Source organism: Polypterus senegalus, chromosome 6 (assembly GCF_016835505.1).
Source record: "Polypterus senegalus isolate Bchr_013 chromosome 6, ASM1683550v1, whole genome shotgun sequence".
Lineage (NCBI taxonomy): Eukaryota > Metazoa > Chordata > Cladistia > Polypteriformes > Polypteridae > Polypterus > Polypterus senegalus.
In genome coordinates, this window is record NC_053159.1 from 161,375,773 (window position 1) to 161,391,286 (window position 15,514).

Here is a 15,514-nt window from a genome sequence, read left to right on the forward strand (position 1 = left end):
ACCATAGGGAACCTCGGGGAGGAGTTTGTCGACCACTGGAGACAGATTCATAGATTGGCCAAGTCAAAAACCATCAGCTATTGCATGCTTCAAAGATTCACTTGGTAACTCATGGTTGTGCATTTGGCTTTAAATCATAAGTAAATCATAAGTTTTTCTGTTTTAGTTAACCACTCTTCATTTACCCCTCCCCCTTATTATGTGTCTTTCAAAATGGCCATAGCTTTTTATGCTGCAAAAAATATCTTCTGAAATGTTATTCACTAGTTGCTACAATTTGCTCATGGTTTTTTTTTTTCTTTTTTCTTTTTTAGGGGTTAGTTCAAATCATTTCTTACAAATTGTTTTGTTGATGCTATCCATAATCAAATAAATATGGACACATTTGTCAACAGACATTTTGTATCACAGTCAGTGTACAGGTACTAATGGAGGGTGTCCTTCATCAATTCATGGCCAAAGTCCGCATGGCTGAAGACATTTGTGTGTGTGTGTGTGTGGATTTGACACTGTTTGAGGAAAAAAAATACATTAATGTTCAAAGTTTATAATTGCAAAGTTTATTTTTCAGTTGTGACAGGTACTTTAGATTCATTATTGTGCTCTTAGACACTAAAACAAGGACTACTGTACGTGAACTAAGAGAGAATAAAATAACGTAATCATATAATTGTACCACCTAAATAAAAAGTTTGTTGAATGCAGTGCAGTAACCATTAAATTCAGCAATGATGAGGATAATAGATAGCAGTCATTTGTTTATTTGTTATTCAAGATGCTTATTGCTTCAGAGTGAACACAGACAATAGGTTAATGTAATACAGCTCTTACTTATAGCACATCACCTTCAGAATTATGAGAAAAATGGGATATAGTATGGGTGTGTGCATGAGTGAACCCTGCAGTAATATGACACCCCAGAGTAGAGTTGTTTGTTTTTTTTTACCTTGTGCCTGATATTTCTGGGGCAACCTCCAATCCCATAATTCATGGCCCAGGGCTTGACATGGTTTTGCTGTTTCTGAATTGTCAGCCCTGACTATTGAAGATCATCCAATTAAGCAAAAAAATTTAAATAGTGAATTTATGTAGCATGCAGAATTCTTAGTTAATTTGCAGTACAGGTATGGAGTAAATCTGCTTTTTTAATAGTTTAAGCAGAAGCAGGTTCATTAATTTTCTCTGGACCACATAATGTGTTGTAGTTGTGGATTTTACTGGCAGTCTTGTAGTTTAGGGTCCAGATCCTTTCGAACTACGCCACATAGGGGATTAGCCATAACTTGCATAACAAACAAGTACAGGTAACAAATAGGCATACTGTTTGCCTCTGATTTGTTTAAAAAAAAAAAAAAAAAAGCTAGATGAAATGAAAGAACCTGAAAACCCAAGAACCAAATTTAAACTATGTATTTCTTCCAGAAGGTGGTTATATTCTTCTCTACTTTTCATTCTAAACAATTTATCAGAAGCTGATTTCCCCTTTTTAACTAACATGCCTAAAGCATGTATTGGAAAGAAAAATATTGGTGCCACCATCTGAAGCATAATTGCATAAGAGAGCTTGCCATGCAGTTTTCTGGTTTTCTCGTTGTTGTAATGGATGTCCTCTGATGACTTCAGTTTCCTGTCAAAACACAAAAGAATGTCGTCAAGTTTTTTTGCTACTCTGATTTGTCCCAGCGTGTATGGTCTGCAATGAACTTACTTTCTATCCAGTACTCATCCCTGCTGTTTTCTGTTTAGGGATTTACATTAAGCTTTACATGAAACCATTAAAGCTGCATTACCAGTGTTTGTGTACAGTACAGTAGTGTAATTTTCTACCTGTGTATTGAATTAGCATATTAAAACCTTTTTTCCTTCTAATGGAAAATATTATATAAAGCAGGTGACTAGTAATAGAGAGGAAAATGTATGTATAACAGATTATAAGTTACTGTTCTGTTATGAAATTGAATGGCTTTTAGAGAGCTCTTAACAAGCACCTCAAGTATGAAGCATATGGCTGTGTGAAATTCTTGAGTAACTCTCATATCTATTACATTTTTCAGAAAAACAGTGCTGGACAACATTGAATTGCCGAAAGGTGTTGAAACTGGTGTATAAAAGTATAATTAAGCAAGGTGTTTAATAAATATAGATATTAGCTTGCAGTTTGAATGTAATAGGTAATTCTTTGTATACACTTTACCTTCTCACACAGTTAAACACTCAATTATTGCATACATGATATGTGCAAATAATGTTATTTTAAAGCATGCAAGTCAAGAACCAGTTGATTGTGTGTAATTGAGAGACGCGTAACAAGGCCAAAAATTTAAATGCCTTTAGTTGAAGTTAAAATGGCAGCCTCAAAAGAAACATCTCAGAAAGCTCAGCTCAGCAGTTTTTTCAAGAAAGTGGTAAGACAACCAATGACCCAACTGAGATCACTGTCTGTGAAAATTAGAAAGTAAGCAAAAGAGACCAAATGCTGGGCAATGTTCCACTTGAGATAGATCTCCAGGTCTGATGAATCCTGGCTTTGGTGATTCATGCTCGAGAAGGATATCTTTTTAGGTGACAGCATCTCAGACTAATGGTACTGGGTATGTTTTTTGTTGTATGTTTTGTTCATTGTCACAAGCAGAGTCAGTATGATTGCCACATATTACTGTGGAGAAATCTTTTTGGCAAGATACGTCATGTCACATGCACTAGAAAATCCTGAAATGGTTTTAGGAATATGACTGAGTTCAGTTTAATATAGTGGTCTCCACAATCACCATATCACTATCCATCACCATATCTTCTTCTCATTGTATATAGAATGTATATAGAATTTACATAAATCTTGCTATATTTTTGTCATTTCCTGTTGAATAAGAACTTGGTCTGAATTTTTCGTTTAACACCATTTTAATAATTCTACAGTTTAACCAACAAATACCAGCTGTTAAAATAAAATTAGTGTCTTGCATGTTTTTATTTCATCTTACTAATATTGCACTTGTCTGTGAGAAGGATGCATTTTGAAAAAGAGCTCAGAAAGATTTTTATTTAATTTTCTAAAGAAGTTTTAATTAATTAAAATATACTTCATATTTTGTATAGCAGTGTGTTCTTTGCCTTTGTAGGTGCTCTGAAAATCTGGTACACAATGAACTCCCCACTACCAGCGTAATAATATGTTTTGTTGATGAGGTTTGGTCAACACTGTTAAGATCTGTTCACAGTGTTCTCAACCGCTCACCATCTCATCTAATTGAAGAGATTATTTTGGTTGATGACTTCAGTACTAGAGGTAAGTGTGTAAAATTATTTTTTGACATTTATCTATAACAAGATGTTGCCAATGAGGACTTGCTAAGATGATGCTCTCATTTTGTTTCTTGAGCTGCCCTGCCTGAGAAGGCAAACGTACAGTCTTACCTCGCAACACTGGGAATACAAGCCCCCAGTTTTCTTTCTCCAATAAAGGGAATCTCCTTTGCGCAGTGACAAATATGGCCAGTCAGCCTGGGATATTGTTTTTCTACTGCACAGTGCCTTGCTTTTAGCTATTCTTGCTTTTGCAGAAAGCCATGCAAAGTCATTGCCTTGTTTAAATTTGCTTTGCTTTGCTTCTATTATATACTGTATTTCTTTCTTATGCAAAACCTCTGATTTTTTTCACTGGAAATGACTTCCATTATTTTGTGTTAGAATTTCCTATATGAGACAACTGAATATTAAAGATGGAATCAGTATGTCATCACAGTTCCATGTATTAAGATTAGTGTTGTAACGGTTTGCAGTCCATGGTGGTTCATAAATCTATGGGAAGAATTGCACTCATGGATACAAATGATATATGGTGATATTTTTAAATACTTTATTTTTCCCTTTGAGTATCTACTGATCACCAATGTGGAATTAAAAAAAAAGCACCAAGCCATGCAATAACTCCACACTAGAAAAGTAGGTCAAACTCTCCTCCATGAAGAAAATAGCATGGATTTGGTGTTTATGAGAACAGAGGTAACACCAAGCCAGAAAAATAAAAAGTGATTACTGCACAGTGTGGGTGCTTGTCCATTAGTTAGTTTCTTCAGATATGGCAATATGTGCCTACATTGCTTGCCAGGGAAAGCCATGCAGCTAGTATAGAGTTTTTGGAAGGTAAAGTTAATATTAATAATTGTTTTTTCACAATACTTATCTGTGAACTTGGGTAATTACCAGCATTCAGAGTAAAGCATTACATCCATGACATTACCTACAATAAGGAAATCAATTCACCAAACAGAAGTGATGTCCTCTTTGCTAGCTGTTAAATTAGGTTTCTAGGACTTTTTTTGATTATTAAAAAAGGGAGTTAAAATTGGCCAAATAGGATGCTTTGGTTTGTTTGCATGATTCTGGAGCCACGTGGTAGTGGTGCTAAACACGGTGTCTCCGCATTTTTTGCCGAACATAGCAAGAATGGGGAACCATTTTTATACCGTTACTTCACACTTTTTTAAAACTGCAGTATCATAGCAGAGCCACCTTACTGGAAAAATATGGTCTTCTGTTGGCTTCTTTTCCTCAAAAATGAGAAATACATATGGTTGCTTTGGTTGGCATTTTTTTTTTTTTTCATTAGCAAAATAGTAAATCTCTTCTCATGTTCTAGTTTTTCATCTTCACCAGCTGGCAAACAGTTTTGACAAGAACAGGGTTTTCAGCCCAACACGCTTACCAGTCATGTTCACTTAAATTTAAATCTCAACTTGACATTATTTTGGAAGTAGTCCCTAATATCCTACTCGTTAACCTACTGCTCAGTTAATTATGTGATTGTGGGTCTGTGTGTGTTAAGAAAACATTCTAATATTTGTGTGAAACTTCTTATCAAGTTTTCAACTGTGTTCTTGTGGAAGAATTAATTTTAAAGGCTCCACAGCCACATTCTTATAGTCTAAAGGCAGTAGTTCCTGGCACAAGATCCTCTTTCTTTTTTTTCCTCGGGTATTGTCGCAGATTGTGCTAGTCTATGTGTAGCTCATCACTGCCCTTTCTTTTGCAGAGAATATACCAGATGAATTGGTTCAGTGCAGTTTTTTGAATGCTGTGTGAGAAGTGGGTTTTGAATTGTCACCATATCTGTACATTCATCTGTCTGTCTGTACTCCATTAGGGATAGTAAACTCCAAAAAAAAAATAGGTAGACAATTAAAGCACATAATCCAAAACTTGTGTGCTCCATTACAAAGTAATGTGAAGACTGACAGATAATTTACAGAGTATTTTTGCTTATTCTGCTGAGCACTGAAAGGTCACATGGACCACATTGTGCATGTGGACTGTTTCTAGTAAGATATGAAGAGTCCAGCAGTTATTCCATGGTTATTGCTGACAAATACAGGTATTTATCATTCCAATTCTAATCCATCCATCCATCCATCCATCCATTTTCCAACCCACTGAATCCGAACACAGGGTCGCGGGGCTCTGCTGGAGCCAATCCCAGCCAACACAGGGCACAAGGCAGGAACCAATCCTGGGCAGGGTGCCAACCCACCGCAGGACACACACACAAACACACCCACGGGCCAATTTAGAATTGCCAGTCCACCTAACCGGCATGTCTTTGGACTGTGGGAGGAAACCGGAGCACCCGGAGGAAACCCACGAAGACACGGTGAGAACATGCAAACTCCACGCAGGGAAGACCCGGGAAGCAAACCCAGATCCCCTAACTGCGAGGCAGCAGCGCTACCACTGCGCCACCGTGCCGCCCCAATTCTAATCCACAGAGAGAAATAATATATGGACAAAATCAAATATGCAAAAGTTTGGTATCCGTAAGTAAGAGGAACCATTGCCAAAACATGAGGTGCTTAGCCAAATTTGTGAAAGAAGGTTAACAGGCTTTTCTTAAATTTCTATGATCTCCTGTGCAAAAAAAAAGTCAAAGCATTTGACATTTTATTTATTTCTGTTTGATATTGCTCTAATGTGTTTGAATAAGACACGAAGACACAGATTCCTATTTTGACAAATGCATAATCTGGGAAAGGACAGAAAAAAACTCCTTCGGCAAAAGCCTCTGGCATTTTCCTTTGCCAAGTTCTAATCCTTATTCTGAAATGAAGAGATGCTTATACACCCCACTAAAATGCATGTAAAACAGCAATGATATCAGAACCAGGAACTAGTAAGAAAGTGTGAGGTTTGGTCACAGTAAGTCACTAGAATATAAACATATTAATTTCAAAATTCTCTTTTTAGATAAAAATTTAAAGTACTGTAGTAAAACAATGCGAAAAGCATTCATGAACTCCCAAAAGCTTACATTCTGAGAGCCGGAGTGCTTGTCATTGCCCCAGCAGTAATAGACTAAGAATACTGTAACGGCACAAACATATTCGCTTTAGACACAGTACTTTAAAAATACATACAGTTTTCTTTTACAAAAATGTAAAAGGCAAACAACATACTGCTCTGCATGCAACCAACCTAACAATGCTTCTATAAGCAGAAAAAGCAGTAAAGAAGAAGTCACTGATATCAACAAATGTTACATTATAAATACTGCTCATTGTGCTGACTGCATCATGTCCTGAATCTGAGAAAGTTCTAACCCCTTCTGTTGCTTTGTGTACACATACTTACACAATCCAGTATATCAGTCTCTCTCCTTTACTTACTCACTGCTTGACTACAGTCTTACTGTTGCTTGCCTGTGCTGTAAAAGGTGCCAGTGCAGGAAAACTGTAAACTGTTCTTAAGTTAGTCTTTATTTCTTTCTGTAAAAGTCAAAACTCCCAACTAAAGGTATTTTACACTTTGATTAAATATTGTATAGCTTAGTTTCAGCCTTAGAATGTTGATGCTAAATAGGATGTGCTCTGCATAAAGCTGAGCTGAAAACGACCAAATTGAAATGACCACGTGAATAACATATAGTTTATTGCAGTGCTGAAGTTAAACATTGTTGAGAGACCTTGCATTCTATATTCCATCACCCTCCCTATGCAATAGCCTAGCTCAGGTCAGGTCAGGTTGAGGAGCATGCACTGGTACACTGTAGAAAATGCATAAGCAAAAACTAGACAAAAAAAACTTTAAATGTGAGTTGTTTGCTATTATGTAGCAAACAATTTTGCCAATGGGGTAAGCAAAATTTACTTGTAAAGATTTCTTAAAGTAAGCTAAATAATCAAAAATACAATTTTTTTTGATAAGTCAATGATTCTTACAATAAGGAAAACAAGATTTCATGTCATGATATAAATACTTTTCACTTACTTAGATTTCATTTTTGCAGTGTACAGTACATTGCCGCACCCACAACATGACAAAACTGCTCGGGATCCTGGTTGGCAAACCCCCGGGCAGACACGCGGTTCTGTCACACCCTCCAGAAATAAACTTCTATCTTCACGTCCCCTTGGCCTGGTCCAGCCACTTGGGTCCTCAGAAATGAGGATCCTGCGAGCTGGATCAACCTATGGGAGTTATACTACATGGCCGTAATGCTGTTACTGACTCTCCCTCGCAATACAGGAAATGTTACCTACACGGAGCTCTGTGAATAACAGCCCGTTCGATACAAAGTCAACCTAGTGGAACCCAAGGATTCTCCAAAGAAAGTCAATACCAAAGGAGTCCAGTCTTCATCTCAGGTCACAGCATAGTGTCCATGTCTTGCAATCGTATAGCAAAACAGGAAGCACCAGGACTCTAAAGACTTGGACCTTCGTCCTTTTGCAACGATATTGGGAATGCCACACAGCCCTATCCAGTGACCTCATAACCCCTCATGCTCTCCCAATCTGTCTACTTACTTCATAGGAAGAGCTACCAGAAACATAAATGACACTTCCAAGGCAAGTGAACTTCTCCATGCAGTCGACATTCCCTCTGCAGACAGACACACAGCTGATGGCTGTGCCCAAGAGGTCATTAAAGGCCCAGTTCTTTGTTAGGCGTAAAACCAGAATGCTCTGGTCTCTGGTAGGTAAGCAAGTGATTATAGTTGCTATTGAGGATGACCCTAGCAATGACCATACTCTGCACCAAGAGCAGTGTTATCCCCCTGTAGTTGCCACAGTTCAGTCGATCACCCTTCATTTTCCAGAAATGGAACGGCAAGTCTCCTTTTCCATTCAGTTGGCATTGTGCCTGTCTCCCAAATGGAAGCAAAGATTGCTTGCAATGTCAAGAGAACTGCCTTGCCACCAGGCTGGCGAAGTTCACTCTGGATACCATGGATCCCTGTAGCGTTCTCTACCTTTTAGTTGGTTCACCATCTGTATAATAGCAGTGAAATTGGGGCTTTCATGACCAGTTGGGAGATCAGCTTCAGGAACCATGGACCCAGAGATGTCCAATCTCCTAGCTGGAGGATCCGCTTTAAACAGCTGCTTAAAGTAGCCAGCTCAGCAGGTTACAACTGCAGTGTCATTCGTAAGCATCCTTCACCTGTCTTGACTGCGACTCTCTGAGGAACAGTTTTGGATGTGTATAATGCTTTGATTCCTCAGTATGCAGGACATGGGTTGCTAGAGCACAGATGGTGTGACTTGCTCAAATATTCACCTAACAAACGCCTCCTTATCTGCCTTCCGAGCCCTTGCAGGCGTTCTTATCAGTTCCCGGTATAGACTGAATTTGCCAACAAACCGTGCACTGCAACTTCTTTCAATTAAATACCTCCTTGTGGGAACACTTTCCAGTTCAAAGACTAGTATAACTAACCACTCCTTGTAGAGCAACACATAGTGCTGACTATAAAGATATTATATCAAGTTTTGAAATTTCTGTGTACAGTTGTGTTTGAGTTTTGTTTAACTCTTCTAGAACTGTTGTCATTTTGATAAACCTTTAAACAGATCTTTAATTTTGTTATGCCTCCATTATATTTTGTGTAATAGATTACCTGAAAGACAAGTTGGACAAGTATATGTCTCAGTTTCCTAAGGTGCGCATCCTTCGTCTGAAAGAGAGGCAAGGTTTAATCCGTGCTCGACTTGCTGGAGCTGCAGTTGCTAAAGGTATTCTTTTAAGTAGTTTTCTGCTGTTCATTTTGTCTCGTGTTTATTTTTTTTTACTAAAAAAACACCTCTCTATTAAATTTTGATGTATACTAGAAAATGGCAAATAATATAAAACATTTATTGGGTCTTTTAGGAAATTTGCACAGAAAATAGGCATATGCTGTATGATTTATTAAAACAGATGAATGTCCATATTCCCTTAATGATTCTTGTTAAATCAGCTACACATGATCAGCACATTCTTTACATTGGCACAGGGTTTTAATATACAAGTATTAAATTGTTGTGCATACACATTCATCTTGTGAGAACCTTACATTTTCAGTTCCTTTGGGAGTACACCACTCTCTTACCACGATTTTTATTGCTCCCAATTTATGAAATGTTCATAAATGTACCTCATTTCCACAACTCATCCTGAGCTATTCTGAGTCTTTGAATACAGAAAATAAAATGTATGAGGACAACTAATAAACCTGTTTAGTAAGCCATGCATCTTACAAACTAGAAATTGCACTTATATGTATAAAGAAAATTGGGGAATATTCTAACACTTTTTTTCTGGGTATGTAAATTGAATTTCTTTAATACTGTTTCAGGTGATGTTCTGACATTCCTGGATTCACATATTGAATGCAATGTGGGTTGGCTGGAGCCACTTTTAGAACGTGTGCATTTGGATAGAAAAAAAGTGGCGTGTCCAGTAATTGAAGTAATAAATGACAAGGATATGAGGTAAATCTTAATGTTCAATTCTATAACATTAGTGTTCATAGCAATCATGTTTTTAGCAATAATGAGGAAAGGAATATGTCACATTTACAGTCAGTTGCAGTACCAGTTAAGCCTACAGTCGGTTCACTTAAAATAACATTTGTTTATCTTTTAGAGTATAAAAATGTAAGGATATGAGTTACAGTTAAATTGGCTTTTCAAATTAAAAAGAATGTATGCAAACGCATTTTATGCTTTGTTTTAGTTATATGATAGTTGATAACTTTCAACGAGGAATTTTCAAGTGGCCTTTGGTCTTTGGCTGGAAGGTAATCCCAGAAGATATTGTCAGGAGAGAAAATATAAAGGATTCAGATCCAATAAGGTAAAATATAATCATTCTCTAGATTGATGTATAGTATGTCCGGGGGACCAATATGCATCCTCAGCTGTTTCTCAAGCATGGTGGTACTGAAGTGGATCTATTTTTTCAATTGTTCATGTTGTGGTTTGGTTAAATAAATAGTTTTTTTTTTTTCTTTTTTGCACAGATGTCCTGTTATGGCTGGGGGTCTGTTTTCAATAGATAAAACATATTTCTATGAGCTTGGAACCTATGACCCTGGACTTGAAGTATGGGGTGGTGAAAACATGGAAATCTCTTTCAAGGTTTGTGCATCAGTTAAAATGATGTTGTAAGGCAGGATTTTCTATACGTCCACTTTACAAGAGTAGAGTTAAAGTTAATTAACACTATAGTCAAGTGCCCTCTGAAAGTTCACTACGATTTAACAAATTTAATCTGATCCAATATTGGATGCCACAGCAACTTTAACTCATAAGAAATCTTTTATTTTGCTCCAGTCCAAATTAATTACTCCTGTGATCATATCTTAAAAAAGCAGATGAAGTTTGCATGTTTCTTGGTAATGCCCCATGGATCTTCCAATCATTTTTTATTTATTTTTTTTTTACTTCTAAATCACTATCTGACAATAAAACCAATCGATCCAATTCTGTTGTGCTTCCATTAAATTATAAATGCCAAGTACTACCTGCAGTAGTTATTCTCCTAGCTTGTGTTAGCCCTTTTTGCTAATAAGTAATTGTAGGTGCTTGTGAAATTTAAGAGGTTTAGGAGTTTAGTTTCTATTAAAATGTATTTTAAAATGAAACAAGACCAAATATTTTGTTATGGTTATTGTAGATCTGGATGTGTGGAGGAGAAATTGAGATCATTCCATGTTCCAGAGTGGGCCACATTTTTAGGAACGATAATCCATATACATTTCCAAAGGACAGAATTAAAACAGTTGAACGGAATTTGGCTCGAGTTGCTGAAGTGTGGCTGGATGAGTACAAGGAGCTGTTTTATGGCCATGGATATCACCATTTGCTAAATAAAAATCACATTGATATTGGAGATTTGACAGAGCAGAAGAAACTCCGTGAAAATCTGAAATGCAAAAACTTCAAATGGTACCTTAATAAAGTTTATCCGGATTTGGATGCACCCTTATTACGAGCTGATGGTTTGGTAAGTTACGTGTTAAACATTTGTAGAATTTATTTAACATTTTCAGTTATTTCTTGAATCATATTTATGACCAGGGGAACTATTAATCCATCCCAGTGCCAAAATATACAAAAATAAAGGTAAACTGCACAAAAGGATATACAGTAATGGAGAATTGGACAACGGCAAGAGAACAAAAAGAACTAAATAAGCAAAGTAACAAACACAAATGAAATTCTTTGGTTTCCTAAATTTCTTAAACTCTACCTGTTAGTACTGGTTACTGGTCTACATGCTACTCCATAGTACACAGGGTTCTGGCACTAATATATTTTTATTTCTACATTTGAAGTTACTTCCAGGCCTATGCATAATTCCATCTGCATCTAAACAGACCTACTGTACATTTGCACCAGGAACAACTAGCCTGCAGTCTGTCTAGTGCCTCCACCTCTAGATTCCCTTGCTTTTTCAGCTCCCTCCTCTACTTCTTTCTCTTGTCTACTACATGCACATCCTCCTTGGCAACTGCTAAATAGCTTGCTCCCGGTGTCTTTTGGTAAAGTTGTATTTTTTACTTGATTCGAGATATCGAGGGAACCTGGCAGATACCCTGTCATGGAGAGTGTACCTTGTGTATTTTTTATTGCTTTGGCAAGGTAATTTATATGATTTCTTACCAGTGTATGTCTCCTTTCATGTAACAAGGTTTTAAAGGTACTTTCTTTGCTTGCTCAGTATTGTCCTTTTGTTGCCTACAGCTCCAGCTCTAAACCTGTCACCCTACTACATGTAATTTTTAAATCATTACGAAGAAACTAAATTGCTGATTCTGCATGAATTAATTCCATGTGCAAAAATATTATTATAATAGACTGTTCATTCAGGTCTTTTATTAAATGCCCAAAAGTATTTTAATTTAATGTATATCCAGTTTTACTAATACATTTTTAAAGCTTAAATGGGTCACATCTCTTGACACTGCTAAAGTTATAAATCTGCAGGATGGATTACAGAACTAAGTTTATATATGTTGCCTGATGGATATTTTGCTTTCTTTTTTTGTTTTGTTTTATTTTTTTAGCTTTTCAACAGTGGAATCAGAAAATGTCTTACAATACAAAACCATATTCCTTCATTTGAAGTTTGCAATACCAGCAATCAGGTAAAATCAATAGCACATGTAAAACATTGTTCAATTGAGCACACTTTCCAGTAGATATTAGATAATGTTCCTGTTAGGTTAAAAAAAAAATCCTTTTTTTTTTTTCCCACTAAATCTTTTTAAATATTTCAAACCATTTTGAAAAGCATTTTGATTATAGATAGTAGTTGCATTTCATTTGTATCTCTTGTGGGCGCGGCCTGGGCACAGACAGGCAGACATGTTGTTAAGTCACCAACACACGTTTATTTACAACTATTTACACAGATTTTTAGTGTCACGCAAACCCCCACAAAGTCCTGGCCACACAACACCTTTCTTCGGGTCGCCTCCACTCTCTCTTCTCCTGCCTTGTCCTGCCTCCACCCGACTCCAACCTCGAATGAAGTGAGGCGGCCCCTTTTATTCCACCCCGGATGGGCTCCAGGTGTTTCCCGGTACTCCTCCCTGGACACGCCCCAGTGTGGCGGAAGTGCCGGCTGTTCTCCCGGAAGCTCTCTGGGTATCCCTGCTTCTCTTAACACTACGCTTACTTTTGAGCATTTTACAGGCAACTGTCCATGAGTGAAACATTTCTCCCATAGATCAGTTCCTTCTTTTTCTAGTGGCTTGACTTTTGTTGATTATCATTAGAAAACAGAATTTTACAGGGAACTTCCTGTTGAATTAAAATGGGTAATACATAGGAATAACATAAATATTGAGTACTAGGCTGACCCGCCTATTAAGGCGACCGACTTTTAAGTTGATCACTTCTGAAGGCATACAATATGTAGATCAATTTGATATTTTATACAAACTCATTAATTTGGTTATATTGCATTTGAGCGGTATTACTTTAATACTCGTAGTTTCTGTTAATTTTGTGATCAAATTTAAACTTTTTTTCTATATTGAGGTGGCCCTGTTGAACCCCCCTGATATTTACTACGCGGTGAGGCATTTGTACTCAATCAACATTAATTATTTCCAGAGACATAATTTTGTCTATTTTTCCAGCGCATCGCACAAAAGCAAGGGAACGATGGGAGCACCAGAACTCTGCTCACATCATGTTGCTTCGTACCGCAAGCTGCAAGTAGTAAGTCTGTGATAAGTGAATACCGCTACGCTTTTACACTCACGGGACGTAAGGACAATCCCGACCGCTTTTATGTAGTAAGAAAGAAGAAGCAGATATCGCACAGTCTGGAGTAGAAAATCATCTTTTACGTGCATTGCAAAATGGACGTGTGTGAAACTGCGCACCTGCGTAGCACTCACGGGACGGAAGGACAATCCCGACCGCTTTTATATAGAAGGATATTCTCATTATTATCATTATCAGTTTTTTTTTTTAACCATGGCCAGAAAATAAAGTGTTTTACTGTAACTTGTTATATTTGATTATAATGTCTACAGCAGGGGTGCCCAATGCGTCAATAGCGATCGACTGGTAGATCGCAAAGGTAGTGCAGGTAGATCGCGTTGCATTCCAAAAAAATTTTTTTTAAACGTTAGCCTATTATATATTCCTGCCTATGGCATTTGCCACTTGATTGACATACAGGGCATCCAGTCTGAGATCTCTTTTCTTCTTACACACTGGTCATCCTGCATGCACAATCAAACGCAAGAGCTACTGCAAAACTCCGCCTCTGATCTAGTTCGCCTTCCAATTTATATCGACTAAAGAAGGGATTTAAAAAAATAAAATTGTTTGGGGATGGTATGGGCTGGATGTGGAATTGTAAGAGGATTTTTTTTCTCACAATGTCACAATTGAAGTGCATTTGTCTGATCTGTCAATCTGTCATCGCTATTCCAAAGAAGGAAAATGTGGAAAGGCACTTTCGAACTGTTCATAAAAACTACAAAATTAACTTCCTTCCGAAAAGCGATCCGAGAAAGAGAAAGGAGAGGGAACTAAAATCGCAGTTAATTGGACAACCATCATTTTTCACTCGGCTGAATTCAAAAGTTCCTTGACTGCATTATTCGACTCTACTTATTTATGCAAGTCAGCCTTTTCCCACATGAAGATTATTAAATCCAAATACTGTAGTGACCATAAATGTATTGAATTGTTATTTAGAATTTAGAATTTTTATATACAGTGGCTTGCAAAAGTATTCGGCCCCCTTGAACTTTTCCACATTTTGTCACATTACAGCCACAAACATGAATCAATTTTATTGGAATTCCACGTGAAAGACCAATACAAAGTGGTGTACACGTGAGAAGTGGAACAAAAATCATACATGATTCCAAACAATTTTTACAAATAAATAACTGAAAAGTGGGGTGTGCGTAATTATTCAGCCCCCTGAGTCAATACTTTGTAGAACCACCTTTTGCTGCAATTACAGCTGCCAGTCTTTTAGGGTATGTCTCTACCAGCTTTGCACATCTAGAGACTGAAATCCTTGCCCATTCTTCTTTGCAAAACAGCTCCAGCTCAGTCAGATTAGATGGACAGCGTTTGTGAACAGCAGTTTTCAGATCTTGCCACAGATTCTCGATTGGATTTAGATCTGGACTTTGACTGGGCCATTCCAACACATGGATATGTTTTGTTTTAAACCATTCCATTGTTGCCCTTGCTTTATGTTTAGGGTCGTTGTCCTGCTGGAAGGTGAACCTCCGCCCCAGTCTCAAGTCTTTTGCAGACTCCAAGAGGTTTTCTTCCAAGATTGCCCTGTATTTGGCTCCATCCATCTTCCCATCAACTCTGACCAGCTTCCCTGTCCCTGCTGAAGAGAAGCACCCCCAGAGCATGATGCTGCCACCACCATATTTGACAGTGGGGATGGTGTGTTCAGAGTGATGTGCAGTGTTAGTTTTCCGCCACACATAGCGTTTTGCATTTTGGCCAAAAAGTTCCATTTTGGTCTCATCTGACCAGAGCACCTTCTTCACATGTTTGCTGTGTCCCCCACATGGCTTGTGGCAAACTGCAAACGGGACTTCTTATGGTTTTTTGTTAACAATGGCTTTCTTCTTGCCACTCTTCCATAAAGGCCAACTTTGTGCAGTGCACGACTAATAGTTGTCCTATGGACAGATTCCCCCACCTGAGCTGTAGATCTCTGCAGCTCGTCCAGAGTCACCATGGGCCTCTTGGCTGCATTT

General features: G+C 37.6%; 1 protein-coding gene across 1 annotated transcript in view; it reads left to right on the forward strand.

The window, feature by feature from the left end:
• The window catches only part of LOC120531748 (polypeptide N-acetylgalactosaminyltransferase 5), a 28,325-nt gene that overhangs the window by 7,583 nt on the left and 5,228 nt on the right, over nucleotides 1-15,514 (forward strand). The window contains exons 2-8 of the mRNA XM_039757439.1: nucleotides 3,120-3,286; nucleotides 8,886-9,005; nucleotides 9,608-9,743; nucleotides 9,988-10,107; nucleotides 10,274-10,391; nucleotides 10,930-11,259; nucleotides 12,323-12,403. Of these exons, the coding sequence (XP_039613373.1) occupies nucleotides 3,120-3,286; nucleotides 8,886-9,005; nucleotides 9,608-9,743; nucleotides 9,988-10,107; nucleotides 10,274-10,391; nucleotides 10,930-11,259; nucleotides 12,323-12,403 (1,072 nt within the window). The remainder of the gene's footprint in view (nucleotides 1-3,119; nucleotides 3,287-8,885; nucleotides 9,006-9,607; nucleotides 9,744-9,987; nucleotides 10,108-10,273; nucleotides 10,392-10,929; nucleotides 11,260-12,322; nucleotides 12,404-15,514) is intronic.